This window comes from Quercus lobata, chromosome 5, assembly GCF_001633185.2.
Source record: "Quercus lobata isolate SW786 chromosome 5, ValleyOak3.0 Primary Assembly, whole genome shotgun sequence".
NCBI classification, from domain to species: Eukaryota; Viridiplantae; Streptophyta; class Magnoliopsida; order Fagales; family Fagaceae; genus Quercus; species Quercus lobata.
In genome coordinates, this window is record NC_044908.1 from 29,219,819 (window position 1) to 29,239,487 (window position 19,669).

A 19,669-nucleotide genomic window follows, 5' to 3' on the forward strand; every position below is an offset into this window, starting at 1 on the left:
TTGTTCCAAAAGTTTAATATATTACAAAATTGTGAGTTTAATGATTTTAATAAATTCATATAACCATAATCCTATTACTTGTCTACTTTTCTCCACGTATGGATTCAGACTCCCTCTTCATAATTGGGCCCAACAGATTAAATTTTTAAATGGGAGCTGCAGTGCAAATATGGTTTAAACTCAAGACCATGCATATACTTTGATATTAATAAAATTATCAATTCTTCCCAAAATTTAAATAGTAAGAAAATGACATTTAATTTAACCATAATTCTAATAGTTACTTTGACTACTTAAGCCTCTAGCTCATAATGTCTACTGGTCCCACATAAGAAAGGAAAGCATAGGACATTCAATGCCGATTTGTGTGAGTGGGTCCTTGTCCGTCCAATATTTAATAATTTTTTATTTAAAAGTTTATATGTGCACTGTAATAAATGAAAATTTAATAATTAAAAAAAGCCCTTAAATGCACACTATGAATTTCACAATAAAAAAAAAAAAAATTAAAAAAAATTTAAAAAAAAATCTCACAAAATTTATGAAAATCATCTACAAATAAATACCCTTTAATTTGCACTTACCTTAATATCTTAATTATTTATACTAGCCTCTTCACACACGTACAACATATGTTAAAAGGCGGTTCCTTTTTTCTTTTTCTTTTTTTATTTTATTTTATTTTATTTTTTTATAAACTAGGTGACTTTTTTAACCTTTTCTCAATATATATATATTCATTAAAATTTCAAATTAATTAATGGGTTGGTTTTTTTCAAAATAGAATAAAAAAGATTAATGTCTTGGTAAATAAGAAAAATAAATAAATAAACCAATGCTAAAATTAAAATACCATGATTTTATACATCATATGCTTATGTTATATAATAAAAGTTCAGCTTAAAAACCGTAGTTGCACTAGCTACCAAGTGGCTACATCAAATTACAATTTTTTATTAGGGGTGGCAAAATTTGACACGATTTATGAACACAACAGGATTTAACACGAAATTAGCAGGTTATGGATTGAGACTTAACGGGTTCATATCATATTCAGGTTGACACAACTGACCCATTTAATAAACAGATCGAGTTAGTGTCCAACCCATGGAACCCTTTTGACTCGTCTGACCTGTTTAATTAAATGACATTTTACCAATATACCCTTCAAATCCTAGATATATAAACTTATTAGTTGTTGTAGTTTATTTTCTTTAACATATTATGATTGATTATTTGTGATATTGAGATATGTTTTAATTTAGAATGATTATTTGTGATACATTTACTCATTAATTCTGAATTTTATATTAATTTTTTTTTTCATAATTTAGATTCATTTGATTAACACTATTTTTTTTTTCGCTCTAATAAAATCTGATAAATAGGTTGACACAATTGATTCGTTTAATAAACATGTCGTGTTAAGGTTAAGGAATCTTGACCCGTTTAATAAACATGCTAGACAAGTGTCGACTCATATAGTCAAATACTTATTAGTTGATATAACATGAACCTAACATGCGAATACGAATTGTCATGCTTAGATAAAAACAAACAGTTTATTTGTTTTTGTGTGGTTGCGCCTAGTGGCTGCACCAAATTACAATTTTTTAAATAAGAATAATTAGTTTGTTTCCTACCAAAACTTAATATTTATTCAATATAAACTTTTTTTTTCTTCCTTTTTTTGTCCCTCCTAACACACGTTGCTACTAGTTTATTTCTAATATTTATTCAATATAAACTTTTTTTTTCTTCCCTTTTTTGTTCTATGTTACGTTAAAGTGCCACAATTTTTTTGTCCCTCCTAACACACGTTGCTACTGCTTCTCTTTGTTTCTTTGTTTCTCTTTTTCAAGTGATACTTATCCAATTATTTTGGGACTGTATTTTAATCTGATGTGAAATAGATAATGTGATAGTAACTTTATGGTGGATTTTTAAATTCTAATGAAAAGTGATAACAACCATTTTTGAGTTATAATTCTCATTTTTATCTAATTAATTTCAAGACTGCTATAAATAAGTTTAATTCCGTTTATGTGATTTTTTTTTTCTTGAACTATCCTCCCAAACATTCACAATCCAAGACATCTAAGTCGCAAACGCAACTCTCACCGATCTTCAATTTATGTGATTACAAGCTTACATCGTCAAAGGTCTTTCTTCTCTCAATTTTCAATTAGACATTTAGATTCATTTTAGATAAGCCAGATAAATTTTTTTTTTTTTATAGGAAGACTGACTTCATGTTTGGTAACTGTTTTTGTTTTCTATTTTCGTTTTCTTGTTTTCAAGGGGGAAAAAAAATTCTGTTTTCAAAATGAAAAACACATTTGGTTAGTTGTTTTGAAAAACACAATTTTCAAAAACAAAATTCAGGAAATTTGTTTGGTAGTTGTTTTTGAAAAAGTTGAATTTTGTTTTCTTTGGTTAATTTTTTTAAAATTATATTTTTTCTAATTCAAAAACATTTTTGCTCCAAAGTATTTAAAATCCTTACACCTACTAAAATTATAAATCAATTGTTTTGTATATAACATTCAAGCCTAAAACTTTAATCATATAAGTAAGATTGAAACTATAACAATTATCAAGTGTTATAAAAGATAATCAATAACTAAAAAGTTTACTACATGGCATCAATGCTAGGGAATCAATTTCATCCAAAAATAAATAAATAACATGGCATCAATGATTAATTAAGTCAACAGTGTGCGATGGCTCACCCGAATTATCCCTACCTTCACCTTCAACAGTAAGGTTATCAACATTGAATTGAGTAAATAAGCGATCATTTCTTGTTGCCATTCGAATGAAGTTATGAATTGTGCAACAGGCTCTCATCACATTCACTTGTCGACATGGTTTATAACGGGGCATCATTTTTAAAACTGGAAATCGTGCCTTTAAAACGCCAAAACATCTTTCAATTACATTACGAAGAGATGAATGTCTATAATTGAATAGCTCTTTAGCACCTTCAAGATGATCCCCACCTCGAAAGTCTCGTAAATGGTATCTCTTAGTACGGTACGGAGGTAGAAAGCCCAAGGTGCATGGATAATCAGAATCCACTAAATAATAGCCACCTAACAAACAAAATAATAAGATAGAGAGAAGTATGACACGATGAATGGATTAAACTTGAAAATTGTAAATACATAAGTGAGGCAACAATATATCTTTACCAGATGGAGGCCATGGGAAATTATTTTCTGGCCTTTGAAGTGCATCTAAGAATACTCATGAGTCATTGGCTGTACCCTCCCAACCCGTGTAAACAAATGTAAACTTCATATCAAAATCACATGAACACATTATATTATGGGTGATTATGGCCTTTCTATTCCTATAGCTGACTAGCTTTGACGTTGGAGCCCATGCACTAATATATGTTCCATCAATTGCACCTATACATTTCTAGAATAAATATAAACACAAGTATTAACATATGCGAGCAAATAATATTTGTATGATAAAATGAACAATAACTTGGGATTACCTTGAAATATGGAAAGAATTTGGTATTGTTAGCAATAAGTGGATGCACTTCATTGCTTTGAGAAGGACGTATAATGAATTTTCCCAGGCGGCATATTGCTTTTACAGTTTCCTTAAATTGCCTGTCAACTGTCTCAGTTAAGTGTCGAAAACAATTTGCTATTACCCTTATCCTTACATTATGTCCCACCATTAATAGGAACATACCAATTGCCTCCTCCATTGTGATCCAATGTGAGTTTGTTAAGAACTTATGTGTTCTCAAATAGTTACAAAGACTTGTAAATGTTGGCCTATCCATGCGAAATAACTCATAACATGTTCGAGGATTGCCATTCAATATCTCTTTTATAAATGCATCATTAGTCAACATAGAGATACGTTAAGGCTCCTTAGGAATATAGTTGTTTTTATTCTCAACAAACATTAGTAGTAAGGACATATCATCGTCCTCTTCCTCATCTGAAGAGGATGAATTGCTATAATAATTTGGTTCAACATTCATCTTGGAGAATTAAACAGCAGATTTGTTCTCAAATAGTGCTTTTTATTAACATAAATAAAACATTACCAACATAAATAAAAAAAGATTACCATAAAATAATAATAAACCATCATTTAACAACATTATATAACAATAGAATAGTACCAAATAATAGTTCAAGGACATTAAAATAAACATAATCTAATAGGAAATTATTGTTTTGACATAATCTCCTACAGCCTACCCAACCAAACCATCCTCCTGGCGAAACTCATGTTAACAAAGATCTCTCTATCATTAGTATCCTGCTTGAACTTCTCAACAGCCTTCATAAATATTTCATCATTGACTTCTTCTATGGTCTCAAGGATATTAATGCACTTGCCTAAGGAGAAGTCATTTGTAAGCGCAATACTGCTACTAACTTCATCAATGATCTACCTCTTATATCTCTCAGCCTTTGCTTTAGATGCCTCTATCCTAGCCTTGGCAGCCTCAACCATTGATTGTAATACATCATTCATTTGGGAGCTCATTAACTCTCGCTTACTTTTACTAGGACGCTCATCAGAACTATCACTAGGACGCTTGGAAGATCGGATTGTAATATTAGACTCAAGAATTGCCATGACAAGGTCTTGGGTAGGACTTTCTAAATTAACATGAAATCCCCCATGAATGAGTCATTCTTCTAATGCATTCTCTTCATCTGAATTAGGAGGGTCTTGGGTGGATGCACAGTGTAGGACCCCAGTAGCTGTAGACTTGCTAAATATAAGTCCAAGCAAATTATAATTTGAAAGTCCTTTGGTTCGAAACATCTTTGCCTTGGGATGTGCCTAAAAATATAAAGACATCTAGTAAGAAAAAAAAAATGATGGGGGATAATGTTTCAAAATAAAACACTGTATTGTATTCAATGATATTTACCCGACAATAATTTTGCCATGACTCCTTAAGTGCATGAATAGTGTTTGTTTCAGCATCCCAATCAAAACCAGTTTGATTTATGTGTGTAGAAAACTCACGGTGTAGTAAACGCATCCTATTAAGCTTCCCTTTAAATTGAGTCATTGTAAAACTCCGTTTACCTAATTCATTCAATGTAGCTAACATTTTCTTCCAAGTATTAGAACTGAATTTCCCATCTGCCATATTTCCCTTATTGATCTCTTTCAACATTATGTCAATAAATATTTTCTCAAGTTGTGGTGTCCAAAGGCTATCTTCATCAATTGAACTGTTTCCTTTCATCTATTATAATACAATGAAACATGAAAACAACTAAGGAACAACCTTTATAAACACAACCATCAAGTACAACTAAGAAATAGCTTCCAAGCTTCAAACAAACACAACTTCTAATTAATAATGCATTTTGATCACCATGAAACCCAACCTACCCAAAAATGACATTCTCCTTATTATTAGCTAAATGGTTTACTTAATTAAGGGAAAACATTCTCTGTTATATACTACAAACACAAAACAGCAACAATTGACAAGAACTATGTCGGGTGCAAGATGGAAAGATTCTAAAATGATAAACTACCACAATTCAATGCTTTTTATGAATTTCTCATGCACTTGAGGTACAATATACTGGCTTGCCTTAGACTTTCAATCATAGGTGTAACTTAATACATCCTCTGCCATTTACATAGAAGGTCTTTGGCATTGCTGCAATGGTACAGCTATTTAGCTCATAATCTTCAAATTATTAGAAATACAAATAGAGTGCTAGAATTTTTGTTGAATGACAAGTTTATTAAACTTGCATCTCCTTACAACAAAGTAACCGCCTCAGACTATTTGACTTGCAAGTTATTATATTTTTGCTTACAAATTACATCTCTAACAATCTAAAGTCTAGCAATGCAAGATCCTTTTATTTTTCTTTCTCCAAAACTCTAGAAACAGAACCCAAAAGTTTGCTCCTTTTCAGCTATCAACAGAGCACATAAAATACCCACAAGCATACATGATATGGCAAATGACAGTAAAAAAATTAATAAAAGATGATAAGGTTGGAAGCTGTACAGAAAAAATAGATTTAATTGGATATATAAACTTGAAATAATGCTGAATTTTGGTAGAACCATCAGTCACAGGCTCACAGCAATGTTGCGGTAATGTATTAAACTGAACATCATCATCAATCTATCTGAAATTTATTCGCTATGCAAGAAAAATAAGGATAAAGGAAACAGAAGAAGAAATCTAGGAATTTAAGGACATATTGATTTAAGAAAATTTTGTTCCATTGAATCAAAATGTTGGAATCCAATTCTAGTATTGAATCAATTGAACCAAAATGGATTGTGTAAACTCTTTATCATGAATGAATTATTGTACCATAGAGCCCACAAGCATACCAACACGGCCAAAGCAAACCCAAAACCCCAAAATCCTAAATCAAACACACACAAAAAATACTCATTCTGAATAAACCCAGATTCAACAAAGAAAAAAGGAAAAGACCCATACCTTTGAGTGATTGGGTCCCTAAAATTATGAAATACTTCCCCAAATATGAGATTGCACCGACCTATTACATCACGCACAACCAAAAAAAAAAAAAAAAAAAAAAAAAAAAAAAAAAAAAATGGAGAAAAGAAAAGAAAAGGAGAGTGAGATAATGAATAAAAAAGGGATAGTAGAATCTAATGAAAAACAAGATGCAGTCATGAAGGACAATCCGGTAAAGAACATTCACTTACCTTACAAGTGGTTCTCTCAATCGAGGTTTTCTCTGAGCAAGATGGAGGTAGTGGAGGCACAGAGGAAAAGATATAGAGGGTATCAGATACTAGGCGCTAAAATATTGAGGGGAAAAAAAAAAGGAAGCGCAGGAAAAACATTTTGTCAGTTTTGTGGGTCGAACCAGTGTGCTGGTTCATTAATTGGCTATGTTACAGCGTGTTTTAACTTGTTTTCTTCGTATTTTCTAAAGTGAGGGAAAACTGGAAAATAAAAACAGCTTAAGACTAATTTTCAGTTTCCTTCACAATATGAAAATTGAAAATAGTTTTTGATTTTTGACTAAAAATAGTTACCAAACAAGTTTTTTGCCTTAGGAAACAGAAATTTTTTTTTGAAAACAGAAAACTAAGGAAAAAAACAGTTACCAAACATAAAATTTTTATTAATGAATGGATGAATTTGTTACATCATGGAGAAGAGCTTGCTCGAGAAAACAAGGAGTCTCTTCAATCCAGGTAATGAAGTCATCAACACTGCAGGCGTGTTTGGCTAATAAGTGGGCTGGTCTATTGCCCTTTCTCCTGACATGAGAAAACATTACACCACGAAATTCCTTACACATATCCTGCATGCCTTGTACCACAGCAGCCATAGAAGAAGGTGGATTGGAAGATTCGCACATAGCATGGTGAATGATGAGTGAGTCACCCTTTACGATAAAGTCATGAATGCCAATATCCTTTGCAAAGATCAGACTTGTTTCGTACACCATCACCTCTGTCTCCACAATGCCCAACGGAATAGGTATCTTCTTGCTCATTGCCGCCTCGATCTTGCCTTTTTTTGTCTCTGATAATCACTCCCACACATACTACTTTTTGATCTACAGAAACAACGCTGTCGACATTGATTTTGAATATGTTCGCTGGAGGTGGGTTTCATGTACCCCCTACCTCAACCACCTCTACTTTATAGCTCAAACTCTTAGTTGCTACTTTGTACTCCTCCATGTACTGAGAAGCCCAACGAACCATATCCTTCCCATTCTGACATTGCCCTCCATGTCCGGACCTCATTCTGATTGTGCCACATTGCCCATGTGATACAGACCACCTTTGCTTCCATCTCGACATCTTGTCTTTCTTCAGCCAACATAAACCACAACAAGTCATGGAGCGATAGACCTCTATCTTGGTTCGCTGGCACAACAATCTTCGAATAAGACCATACCCTCTAGCTCTCGGGCACATCCAAAACAAGTGTCCAGTAGTTTCGGCCTCCAACCTGCACCCCTCACAAACCTGATCGTGTACCACCTTCCTACGCATAAGATTGACTTTAGTGGGTAGAACGTCTCTGCATGCCCGCCATGCAAAGTGGCATACCTTATATGGAAGAGGTAGGTCCCATATTTTCTTCCAAAACCAACATGTGTGACTTTGATCTGAGCTTGCACCTTGGTCTACACGGTTGGTGAGTCGCATGGCAATACTATAAGCACTCTTAAGACTATACTTGCCATTTGGAGTTGCAGCCCATATCATCTTATTTGGTGGAAGACGAGAGCTTATCGAGATTCCTTTTATCACATCGGCTTTGTGAGGAAAGAACAAGACATCCAATACGTTTACCTTCCAACTTGCTAAGTTTTGGTCAATTAGCTCACTCACCCTTGTGTCTTGGTGTAGAAATTTTCTAGGTGAAGCAATCTTGTATGTGGAAGATAAGGGTAGCCATTTATCTTCCCAAATACGAATGTTGCTTCCATTGCCAACTCTCTACCGTACACCCTCTCTAACCAAGTTTTGGGCAGACATGATACTACGCCACACAAAAGAAGGGTTATTCCCAAGGGTAGCCTCAATGAAGTTGCACCATGGAAAATATCTCACCTTTAGGACATGATAGACCAAGGAGTTTTGATTGGTTTAAAGCCTCCAACCTTGTTTAACTGGAAGGGCCAAATTAAATTGTTTAAGCTGCTTAAAGCCCATACCTCCATTGCATTTTGGCTTACACAGTTTCTCCCAACTTAGCCATGCTATCTTCCTTTCATCTTCCTTTTGTCCCCACCAGAAATTCCTTATCAAACTTGTCAACTCATCACAAAGAGCATCTGGTAATTTAAAGTAGCTTATGGTATATGTTGGTATCACTTGGGCCACCACTTTGATTAGTATCTCCTTACCAACCTTAGACAACATTTTTTCCTTCCAACCTACCAACTTTTTTCGGAACTTTTCTTTATTTTCATTAAAAGTATTCCTTTTATTCTTCCCCAACAACGAAGGCAACCCCAAATATTTCTCATGTTATTTTATTACTTGAGCTCCAAACCTTTGCTGTTTCTCCTCCTGAATATCATTAGGTGTATTTCGGCTGAAAAACAAAAATGTCTTGGCCCGATTTAACTGCTGGCCCAAAGCATCCTCATAAACCTTCAATATTTTTTGGAGAGCATCGCACTCTTCCAAAGAAGCCTTGCAGAATATCAAGTTATCATTTGCAAAGAAAAGATGGGATAATTTTGGGCTTCTACGACACACAGCAACTCCTTCCAAAACACCCTTCGCCATTGAGGATTTTATAAGTGATGATAGACCTTCTGCACATAAGATAAAGAGATAGGGTGATAAAGAGTCTCCTTGCTGGATCCCCCTAGATGGAAAAATATTACCCCTAGGCACCCCATTAATCCTTATAGAGTATGATACAATTGTGACACATTGCATGATAAGACTCCATTTTTCATCAAAACCTAGTTTTTTCATAATTTTATCCAAGCAAACCCACTCCACCCTGTCATAAGCCTTACTCATATCCAGCTTCAAAGCCATCTCCCCCACCTTTTCCCCTTTTTTCTGGCTAATATGATGCATAGTCTCAAAAGTTACAAAAACATTATCAGTAATTAGCCTACCATGCACAAAAGCACTTTGGGTATCACTAATAATGGAAGGTATTATTTTCTTTAACCTATTAACTATGGCTTTTGATGCAATTTTGTACACCACATTACATAAACTAATAGGTCTATAATTAGTACCCTACTTAGGTGTCTTGACTTTTGGAATTAAAACAATATGGATCTTATTAAAATCAGGAGGAGAAACACCATGGTTAAGGAAATCCAATACTGTAGATGTGACCACCTCACCACATATTGACCAGAAGTGTTGAAAGAAAAGAGGGGGCATGTCGTCTGGACCTGGAGCTTTTTGTGGGTGCATCTACTTTAGCGTAAGTTTGACCCCTGCTGTGTTAAAATCTTTGATAAGCATCTAATTCATTGAAGTAGTCACCTTGGGTTGGACTGCATGGAGCAATTCTGAAAATTCTTTTGGTTGGCTTGTAGTAAACAGCTCCTTATAATAAGCCACCACCACTTCCTTTATCTTCTAATCATCCTCTTGCCACACCCCATTTACGTCCATGATGCCTTCAATAAAATTTTTCTTTTACCGGGTAGAAGCTTTTGCATGGAAAAAGCTAGTATTTCTATCCCCTAATTGAAACCAGTTAAGCCTTGATCATTGTCTCCACATATCATCCTCTTTATCTAACTAGCAGTTTAGTTGGACATAGGTACTCAACAACTCACGGTTGATATCAAGAGATGAAGGTTGAAGTTCAAGCCATTCAAGCCTTTTTTGCAACTCTGTAACCTCCCTTCCCATGTGACTGAATTCCGTTTTGTTCCAATTTTCTAATCTAACCCGGCTCTTCTCTAAGCAACTCCCTAGCATACTCCCTATATTTGTCACCTTCCCTTCCTCCCATGCCTCCTGTACTATCTCTTCACATCTTCGATCTCTCAGCCACATTGATTCGAACCTAAATGGCTTCTTGATCTTCTTGTTCCTCCTCTTAGTTCTGGTCATGCGCAAGGCCAATGGTGAATGATCCAATATCGATGAGGTAAGGTGATATAGGTTGGCCTTAGGAAATAAGTCTATCCACTCCGGAGTTGCTATTGCTCTATCCAACCATTCCCTAATTTGCATTCCATACGCTCGTTGGTAAATACCACGTAAACTTTGGTCCAATAAACCTCAAATCCCATAGGCTAGAGTAGTTGATGATGTCAATAAAGTTCTTCATCTGTTGTCTTAGTCTCTCACTGCCCCCCTCCTTCTCCGAGACACGTGATCTCATTGAAATCTCTGATAGTAAGCCACAGAAAGGCTGAGGTTCCTTTCAAGTGTTGACGTTTAGCCCATGATTCCTTCCTTTTTGCTGTGTCTAGGTTGCCATAGAAGCCAGTGAAGTGCCACCACCCTATGTCTGCTCCACCATCCACCAAGGCATCAATATGGGATTGAGAATATGTTTGAACCTCCACTATTATCCCTTCCTTCCACATCAATACTAGTACACTACTCCTTCCTTCACTTGGTACGATCAAACCATGTTTCATGTTGCATTTATCCTTCACATTATTCATCCACTCTCTATATGACTTCATCTCCATAAGGAAAACAATAGTGGGCTCTTTTTTATTAATCACCTTTTCCAAGGCTTTAATTGACCGAAGGTTCCCAAACCCTCAGTAGTTCCAACTCATCAGACTCATTGGACACAGCCTCCACCGATCCCAAGTGTGTCGCCATTAGAATACTTAATTAGTGTTCTAGTCTCCTCTTCCAACCTCTGTTTCTTTTCCTTACTCATGGCATCAGTAATATCAGTTGTAATTGCTTCACTTTTTCTTTTTGGGTCACTCTCCACCTCTATGGGCTTCGTCCCATCCTTATTTCTTGGTCCCGTGTGAAGTCTAGTCCAACTCCTCTGTATTGGGCTTTTCTTAGTCTCCTCCATTGTCTCCGTGTTCCTTTTAGTCGGCCTACTAGAACTCTTTTAAGTTTATTTTTTTTCATTACCAGTACCTCCTTTTAGGCCCACCTTTATTGATCTTTCTATCCACAGTATTATCCACTCGACCCACTTCGAATTTAACTTCCGGGGTTCATTCTAGATATTTTCAAATTCTGCGAGTACACTCCTAAATCTTCCGTTACTCCTACATTTATCCCAACATTCTGATACTTTCCAATCATAGCTAGTGAATGGACTAGATTTTGTACGTTTGGTTTCGAAATTTCAGGCTTTGAATTGATTGCCTCATCAATGTCCTCTAATCTCGCCTCAAAATCTGGGATTTGCTTTTGTGGGATCACTGTCCCAGATTCAAGCACGTGTCTGTCACACCCCCGTGTACCGCCACTGCTCATGACCTCCATGGACATCGTCTTGCTTGGATCTTCCCCGTGCACTTCAGCTTCAACGGTAATAACATCTCCAGCCATCTTAAGTCCCGATATGAACTCCACATGTTAATCCGACGCATGTTCCTCTATTCTGGATGGTAAATTTTGGTTCATTCCTAGGCTTTCGAAGCCTTGCACTTCAACAATGGCTTTCCTCGCCAGGTTGAACTGAGGAGCTCGGAGCCATGGTCCGAATTGTTACTCCTCCTTCGATAGACTTCCCTTGCTGCTGAGCCACACCACACATTCCTTATCATCGTGAGAGAGAAAGCAGCACCAATAACATAAGTTTGGCAACCGTTTGTACAGGAAATAAACCCACCTATCTCTCCCCTGGTCCCATGTAATCGTTCTGCCCCGACACAACGGTTTCATAACATCTACTGCAACTCGCACTCTCACAAACTGTCCTCTCATCTCGGCTTCATCTTTTGGTTTTGAGACAATTCCCATTGTTTCCCCAAGACTGATCGCCGCTTCTATTGTCATCAAGGAGAATGGTAAGTTGTGAATCTGGACCCAAAATGTTGTTCTGTCAAAGTTGAGTTCGTTGATCGGAGTTGTACCGTCATACCTCTATAGCACCACCAAATGTCTATCGAACACCCAAGGCTCGCCTTGGATGACTTTCTCCGCATCAACCTCCCATTCAAACGTTATCAGTACCACGTTATCGCCTGCCATGCTTACTTCAAAGTTCCGTTTTGTACGCCACAGAGGGCGGAAAGTCCTAGCCACTGCCTCTACATTGATCGATCTCCGAGTGAAGGACTTCGCGGCAAGGACGTATTCTGCAGTCTTTTTTTCCTTTGAGAGATCATGTTTCTTCCCCTCTACCTCCAACAATGAAAGCTTCTTCCATCTCAACTCAAGTTCCTCCATATCACACTGGGGTGGGTACCACAATAATACCAACCAACACTACTCCGACCTAGTAAATATTTACTAGCGAGAACGGCACTTCCTTCTCAAAGAAAAAGGAAAAAACTATGCTACAGTGAGAGAGAGGATACCTACTCGCCTCACAGAGAACGCTATTTTTATAAGCTAGATAAGCCAAATAATTATTGTCATTTGTCAATAACATCAATTATTGACAATAATTATACTCACATTTCTCATATGATTGTTTGCATTGCATTGCATTGCCATTTTTATTAAATAATGTGATGTGGGTTATGAATTTTGTAACAAGTATTTTCCTCATTTGTTTGGAAACGAAAAAGTGCAAATCTATGTTGAAATTTTGATTTGTACAATTGGTAATTGCATTAGAGAGGAGGTGAGCAAAGTTGTGCAATTAGAAGATCTTTTTGCTATTTACCCAGCTGTGTTACTCAGAAAACATATATATGGATAAGTGAGTATTCTTTTATTTATATATATATATATATATATATATATATATAAAACCGAAGCCTTTAAAACTCTACATTTTTATACAGCAACATTATTAAAAAAAAAAAAAAAAAAAGCCATTCTAACCCAAAAATTTCAGCTAAAAAAAAAAAATTGTGAAAATCAAACCCGATACCCAAAAACGTCATTCTCCTTCTCCTCTTTCTTCTTTATTTCTTTATCCTTCTACTCACCGTTTCAGTAAATTCCAAACCAACATAATTTGTCTTCCCAAAAGACACCACCTATACTAACGAAGTTAAATAAATTCCATTTGAAGCATTCGTTCCAATCTCTGACTATCGTTGTACAAGAAATACTTCAAAACCACAGAAATCCCCAATCAGATCTAAGAGACCAACTCTCATGGGACATTCGGACAAATCAAGTTTCAGAGACCGAGACAATTCCGTTGGAGAGAGGCTACAATTATTTCTCTTAATGGGTTTTCGCTAGAATCATCTGGCCGTTGGGGAGACGATATGGTTTGATGAGAGTTCTTTATCTGTTCTTTGAATTTACTTTCTTTATTGTGTTTCATTTTTTCCTAATATTTTTTTCCATTTGAATTTTTTTCCCTGACCTTTGTCTGGTGAATTTCCTATAAATCTCAACTAATTTTAAGTTTTAACGAAATCCTTTTTCACAAATCAGAGGCATGTGTTATTTCCTCCTCAACTAGATTTGAAGAGATTTTACTTTTGCATGTCAATTCCCAATTATTAGGAATCCCAATTATGGAGCAAAGCAGATGAGGAAGGCTATTTTTCAATCAATGATATACGTCTTAACACAACTGCAGGTATTGTTTTATCAAATTTTATTGTTTCTCTTTCTCCTAATCTCCTATTAAGTTATGCATTAAACTATGAACTTTGATAGTTTTAGTGATGTGTAATGTAGCATCAAAATTGATTGAGAGATTTAATTGATTTTTAAAAATTACATGTCCTGTTTTATTCAATTCCAATTTCTTTGTCATATTTGTTCCCTTTAAGAACAAAGAATGGTTTTGGGAACTATTAATAGATTTTATATATCAGAACCTATATGCTCCTCATATTGATACTAATTAATTCATCTAAGAACACATACTTTATACCTTACAGATGTCAATTGAATTAATATATATGGTTTTATGTTTATGGAAGCTTCAGAATGGCTTTTCCAATTAGTTTACTACTGTATTGACGGAACAAAAGGAGGGCATTCTTGTGCTTCATTATGAAACAACTGAGATAATATATTTAACTTTTTCCAGTATAATTAAAGCAACATCTAAAGGAAGTTTCTGAAGAAAAGCTAAATCTAAATCAAGGAAGCACATAAGAAATGCTAAGTTCTTAGCACCTAAACCATGTAAGTTCCTTAGAAACTATAATCCCAAGTACTCAAAAGTGATCGATAAAAACAAAACAAAGTTATGACAGTAAAGAGAAAAAGAGAAGCAAAGTGACTTGAAGTTTAAAACTACCAAACACAAGTGATTAGTGAGATAATATTGGTTGTGGAAGTGGAAGTAGAAGTCAAGTTTGAGAGGAAGTGAAATGCGAGAATGGTGTTGAAGGTGGTTCACCTTTATTGGCTTGTGAGCTCTCACAAGAAATCCTGCATTTTTTTTTCTTTTGTGTTTATACTATTATAAAAAATATTATTGCATAAATTAATGTGGCCATTCTACAATGCTCTATGAGAGTCTACCGCTTACCATTAGTCCAATTTTCTAGGCTCCTCTAATTGCACCAAGAGAGGCCATTTTCAGCCAAACATCTGTCCCTTTCAAATTTATGGTTCACAACTTTGGTAGACCAGACAACTGGAAACTCCCCTTTTTTCTAACATATTTTAGATCCATACTTTAATCCTTTTTGTTAAATCAATTGTTGTGTTGTAATGCTTAAACAATTTATCTGACCCATGAAAATTATGACTATTTATGTTTAACATTCTTAAAAATAAATAAATAACACTATTTTAGAACTTAGTTATTAATTTTTTCGTACATCGCATAGGTTAGCGACTAGTTCTTATAATTTTTGGGTTTCTGAAGCCAATTATATGAAGTTAATCAAACAATATGAGTTCTTCTACAATATTTCGTAAGCCATTTAGTCACTCCATAAAGCTCATGAGAAGAGCACTTCAAGAATAAAAGTTCCATTGTTTTCACTTCCCGATTGCATAACATGCAAAAAGTGTAGGGCTTTATGTACGTAAAAGCTTCCAAACCAAAATAATAATTTTTTAGGGAGGTTTCAGTTTCTAATTGCTTTTCAAATTGCATGTTATCTGTATGAAAGTGAACACCCCCCCACCCCCCCCCCCCTCCCCTTTATCCTTCATTATCCTTCTTCAATAAGTGATAACGTTGTTAACTTTATATCTACTTGATCAAGACTAAGGCCACACAACATTTTCTTAAGCATTGGCAACATTTGAAATTGGATTTTACACGATTTGCTAAGAATGCTTCTAAGTGTAAATCGTAGTAATGAATTCCAATTCTTAGTGCCCAATTCAAATTGTTTCCGGTAAAAACTTTGATACTCTCCTTCCCATAGGAGCCTTCTCTCTCATTTTCTAAACGAGCCTCTCCCTCCTTTAGGCTTATCCCTAAGGATCTGAATTTTCTATTTTCTTTTGTCTATTTTAATTTCTATTCTTTTCCTACGGCGGAAGATGTGATTGATAGCTTGGAGAATATTAAACTAACTGTTGAAGAGGAAGAGATCATTGCAATATCTGTGGAGGGCAGCTTGCCAGAGATCGAAAGTTGTAACTTGAGTCTAATTGGCAAATTTCTAACTTGTAAGGCCCATAATAAAAGGGCTACTATGAATACACTACGGAGAGTATGGGGGATGCATACTTGTCTGCAGATTATAGAGGTTGGAACGAATCTGTTTTAGTTCAAGCTTTAGAATGACTTTGACTTGAACCTAGTTTTGAGAGGGGGACCGTGGTGCTTTGATAATCAATTGCTTACGCTCAAGAGATGGCATAAAGGGTTGACTGAAGTAATTTTAAATTAGAAAGTGCCTCTCTTTGGGTACAAATTTGGGGGGCTTCTTTTGATATGGTTTCTTCTCAAGTAGCAACTGAAGTAGGCAGTAGATTAGGTGTTGTGGAAGACGTTGAAAGGCGCAGACGACAAGATATGCAAAATTATTTTTTGAGAGTTTGTGTTGCACTGCCTATTTCGAAACCTTTGAGGCGTGGAGGATTTATTGCAGATTCAGATGGAGTACGTACATGGGTGAAATTTAAATACGAAAGACTACCTATTTTTTGTCACTTTTATGGACTTCTTGGGCATGATTTACGTCATTGTGCTAGTCACTATGTAGGGGAGAAAAATGGAGGGGACGTTGAGTACCAATATAGGGATCGGTTGAAGGCTTCAGGTGGCCACCAGAGATCGCCACCATGGAAGGGAGCTGCAAAATCTAGTCCCGATTCATGGATGCCCGAGAATCCTGGTGTAGATTTCTCTCAACGTGATGATCATGTCGAGAATCAAAGGATAGACCCGGATAATTAGCAGATATGTACCGAGAATAAAGGAATAGAGGATGCTGATAAAGGAAACTCTATCTCTATTGTCGTGGATAAGAAAGTTGGCAGTTCAAACTCAAACTCTAAGAGCACTAGCATTGAAAAATGCTAAAGTCATATTTAAGGCATTTTTGACATTTTAGAGGATAAAAACACTTACATCAAACAATGCTAAACCATACTATTGTAAAATTTTTTACAATAGTGCTACAGTACAATTCTAAACTTAGAATTGTACTGTAGCACAATGGTAAAAGGAAAAAATATATTTTATTCCCTCCGAAATGAAACACTCCACTGTCATGGTACTTCAGTGCTCTTCTCTCTCTTCTTTGTTCTGTTTCTCAATCAGCTCTCTCCTCTCTTCAGCTCTCTCCTCTCTTCAGACGCAAACGGCATACTCCTCCCAACATCACACACCATGTGGATTCGCTGAAGCTCAACTGATTCACCCTCACCCATCTCCATTGCTGACGCTTCACACGGCGTCTCATCTCAGACCCATCTCCAAATCCCTTTACCGATTCACCCTCACCCTCAACCTCAACCGATTTAATCAGACCCATCTCCAAATCCCTTTACCGATTCACCCTCACCCTCACTCATCTCATAAACCCAACACTCTAGATAGTACCCATTTAACTCTTCACTCCATCACTCTCTCTTCAAACCGATACTCAAGGTTCCACTAAGCTCCACCGGTGTGGGGGATTCAGCTCCATCGATGTTGGTGCTAACTGTAAGGTGGGTTTTGATAATGTATTAGAGTTTTTTTGTTTGTGTTTCTTTTCTCTCTCTGCAAGAAAAAGAGGGATTCAGCTTGTGTTTGTGTTTGGGTTTTGATCAAAATATTGTTGTTGATGTTTGCAAAGATTCAACCTCATCAACGAGGGGTTTTCGCTCTCTGGCACGGGATTAGCATCATCAAAAAATTTGCTCAGGTTCATCTTCCATACCAGTAAGTTTCCCTCTCTATCTATTTCTCTCGCTTCTCTCTTTTCACTTTGTTTCTGTTCCCCTTTGGATGGATGAAATGGGAATATTCCTGATAATTTTGTGATTAAAGTAACTAAATTTGTATAGAGGTTAAGGTATGCTTTGTATTGGACCTTAGCAATGCGTTAAGCTGAATTTTTTATATAAGTTTTTAGTTTAACTGGGAAAGAATGAAAATTTAGTAGGTGGGTATGGTTCAGGATACTGTTGTTAATTTGTAGATACTAAAATGGGAACTTTTTGACAAGTTTGTGATAAAAATAACTGATATTTGTATGGAAAGGTCTGAAGAAAAAAGATGTAACTGAATTTTGAATAGATGTTAGGGCACGCTCTGTTTTGGAGCTTAACTCTGTGTTGAGCTTAATTTTGGATAACAGCTGTTTCTATTGAATTGGGAAAGGATTAAAAATTAGTGGTTGGATATGGTTCAGACTAGCATTGTAAATTTTTAGATGCTAAAATGGAAATAATTCCGGCAATTTTGTGATAAAAGTAACTAAACTTGTTTAGGGGTTAGGGCACACTTTCTTTTGGAGCCTTTTTATTTTTATATTTATAGTTTTTTGATAAGTAGAAATACGGGTTGGAGGCTTAGAGCTTTGCTCTTTGTTGAGCTGAATTTTGGATATAGTAAGCTTGTAGTTGAATTGGGAAAGGGTGGCAAATTAGTGGTTGGATATGGTTTAGGATGATTTTGTTAAGATTTGGATTCCGAAATGAAAATATTTCTGACAATTTTCTGATAAAAGTAACTGAATTTGCTAGGGATGGTAGAATGGTATGCTGTGCAGAAAGTGACTAAAGGGTCAGGACTTAGGAGATATAAAAGAGAAGAAGAAAGAGCTATTTGGTTTAGGCTTCCTTATTGGTGCTATTTGGCATTAATATGATGTCTAGTTGTGTATTTGGGGCTGATTTTCATTGGAGTCATCATGAATAATGGTGATGATCTCTTTTTCTAAAACTGTGAAATATCTGATAGAAAACTGAGTTAGCTGTTTGGAAATCCAATGTAGAACAAAAGGACTTCAATTAAAATTTGTATAATGTTTCTTTTTGTTTTGTGCATGTAAGATTTTACTTTTATTTTAGTGTCTTAGATCTGGTTGCATTTGGGTCCTCAAAGTTAGATGGTCTGGTGGTTTGGGTGTATCTATTTGGTGCCTGTTAACTACTTATCTTCGGCTGAATTGGATAGTTTTGTTGCCGCATATTATGGATATTTTTTTATCTTATGATACATGTTTCTTTTATATTTTTGGTCTCTTATATTTTGTGATCCTATCATCTTAAAATTTCTTTAACTTATGTGTTTGTTTCTCGTATGATATTTGCTTTCAGGTCACAAAAAATGGTAAACAAGAGCGTCACTTGGTTGCAACAGTGGGAAAGTTCAGTGTGATATGGGACTTCCAGAAGGTGAAAAACAGTGCTCATGCATGCTACAGGAATCAGCAAGGCCATAAAAGCTGTTATTGTTACAAGATTGTGTTGAAGGATGAGTCTATTATTGAGAGTCGGTTCATGCATGACAAGTTTGCCATTAGTGACTCCCCAGAAGCTCCACTGGTGGTTGCTACCCCTATGAAAGTTAGCTTTATCAGCCTCTCCGGCAAGCGACAACATTAATAAATTATCTTTATTTACATAATTGAGTTATTTTCCAAGTTGTGTGCGTCCAAGGTTGCTTTCTTCTGTATATGGATTTGTTTTTTTTTAGCTCTCTTGTAGTTGTTCTTGGCTTCTGCTTGTACTT

At 35.7% G+C, this 19,669-nt stretch overlaps 1 protein-coding gene across 1 annotated transcript; it reads right to left on the minus strand.

Annotated features, from left to right (window-relative positions):
* Positions 1-2,694: 2,694 nt before the first annotated feature.
* Positions 2,695-4,620, minus strand: LOC115990304. Its single transcript, XM_031114147.1, has 4 exons — positions 4,433-4,620; positions 3,509-3,680; positions 3,270-3,426; positions 2,695-3,095 (listed from the first exon to the last, which is right to left on the minus strand). The coding sequence occupies exons 1-4, from the start codon at positions 4,618-4,620 to the stop codon at positions 2,695-2,697; spliced, it is 918 nt and encodes a 305-aa protein (XP_030970007.1).
* Positions 4,621-19,669: the final 15,049 nt, after the last annotated feature.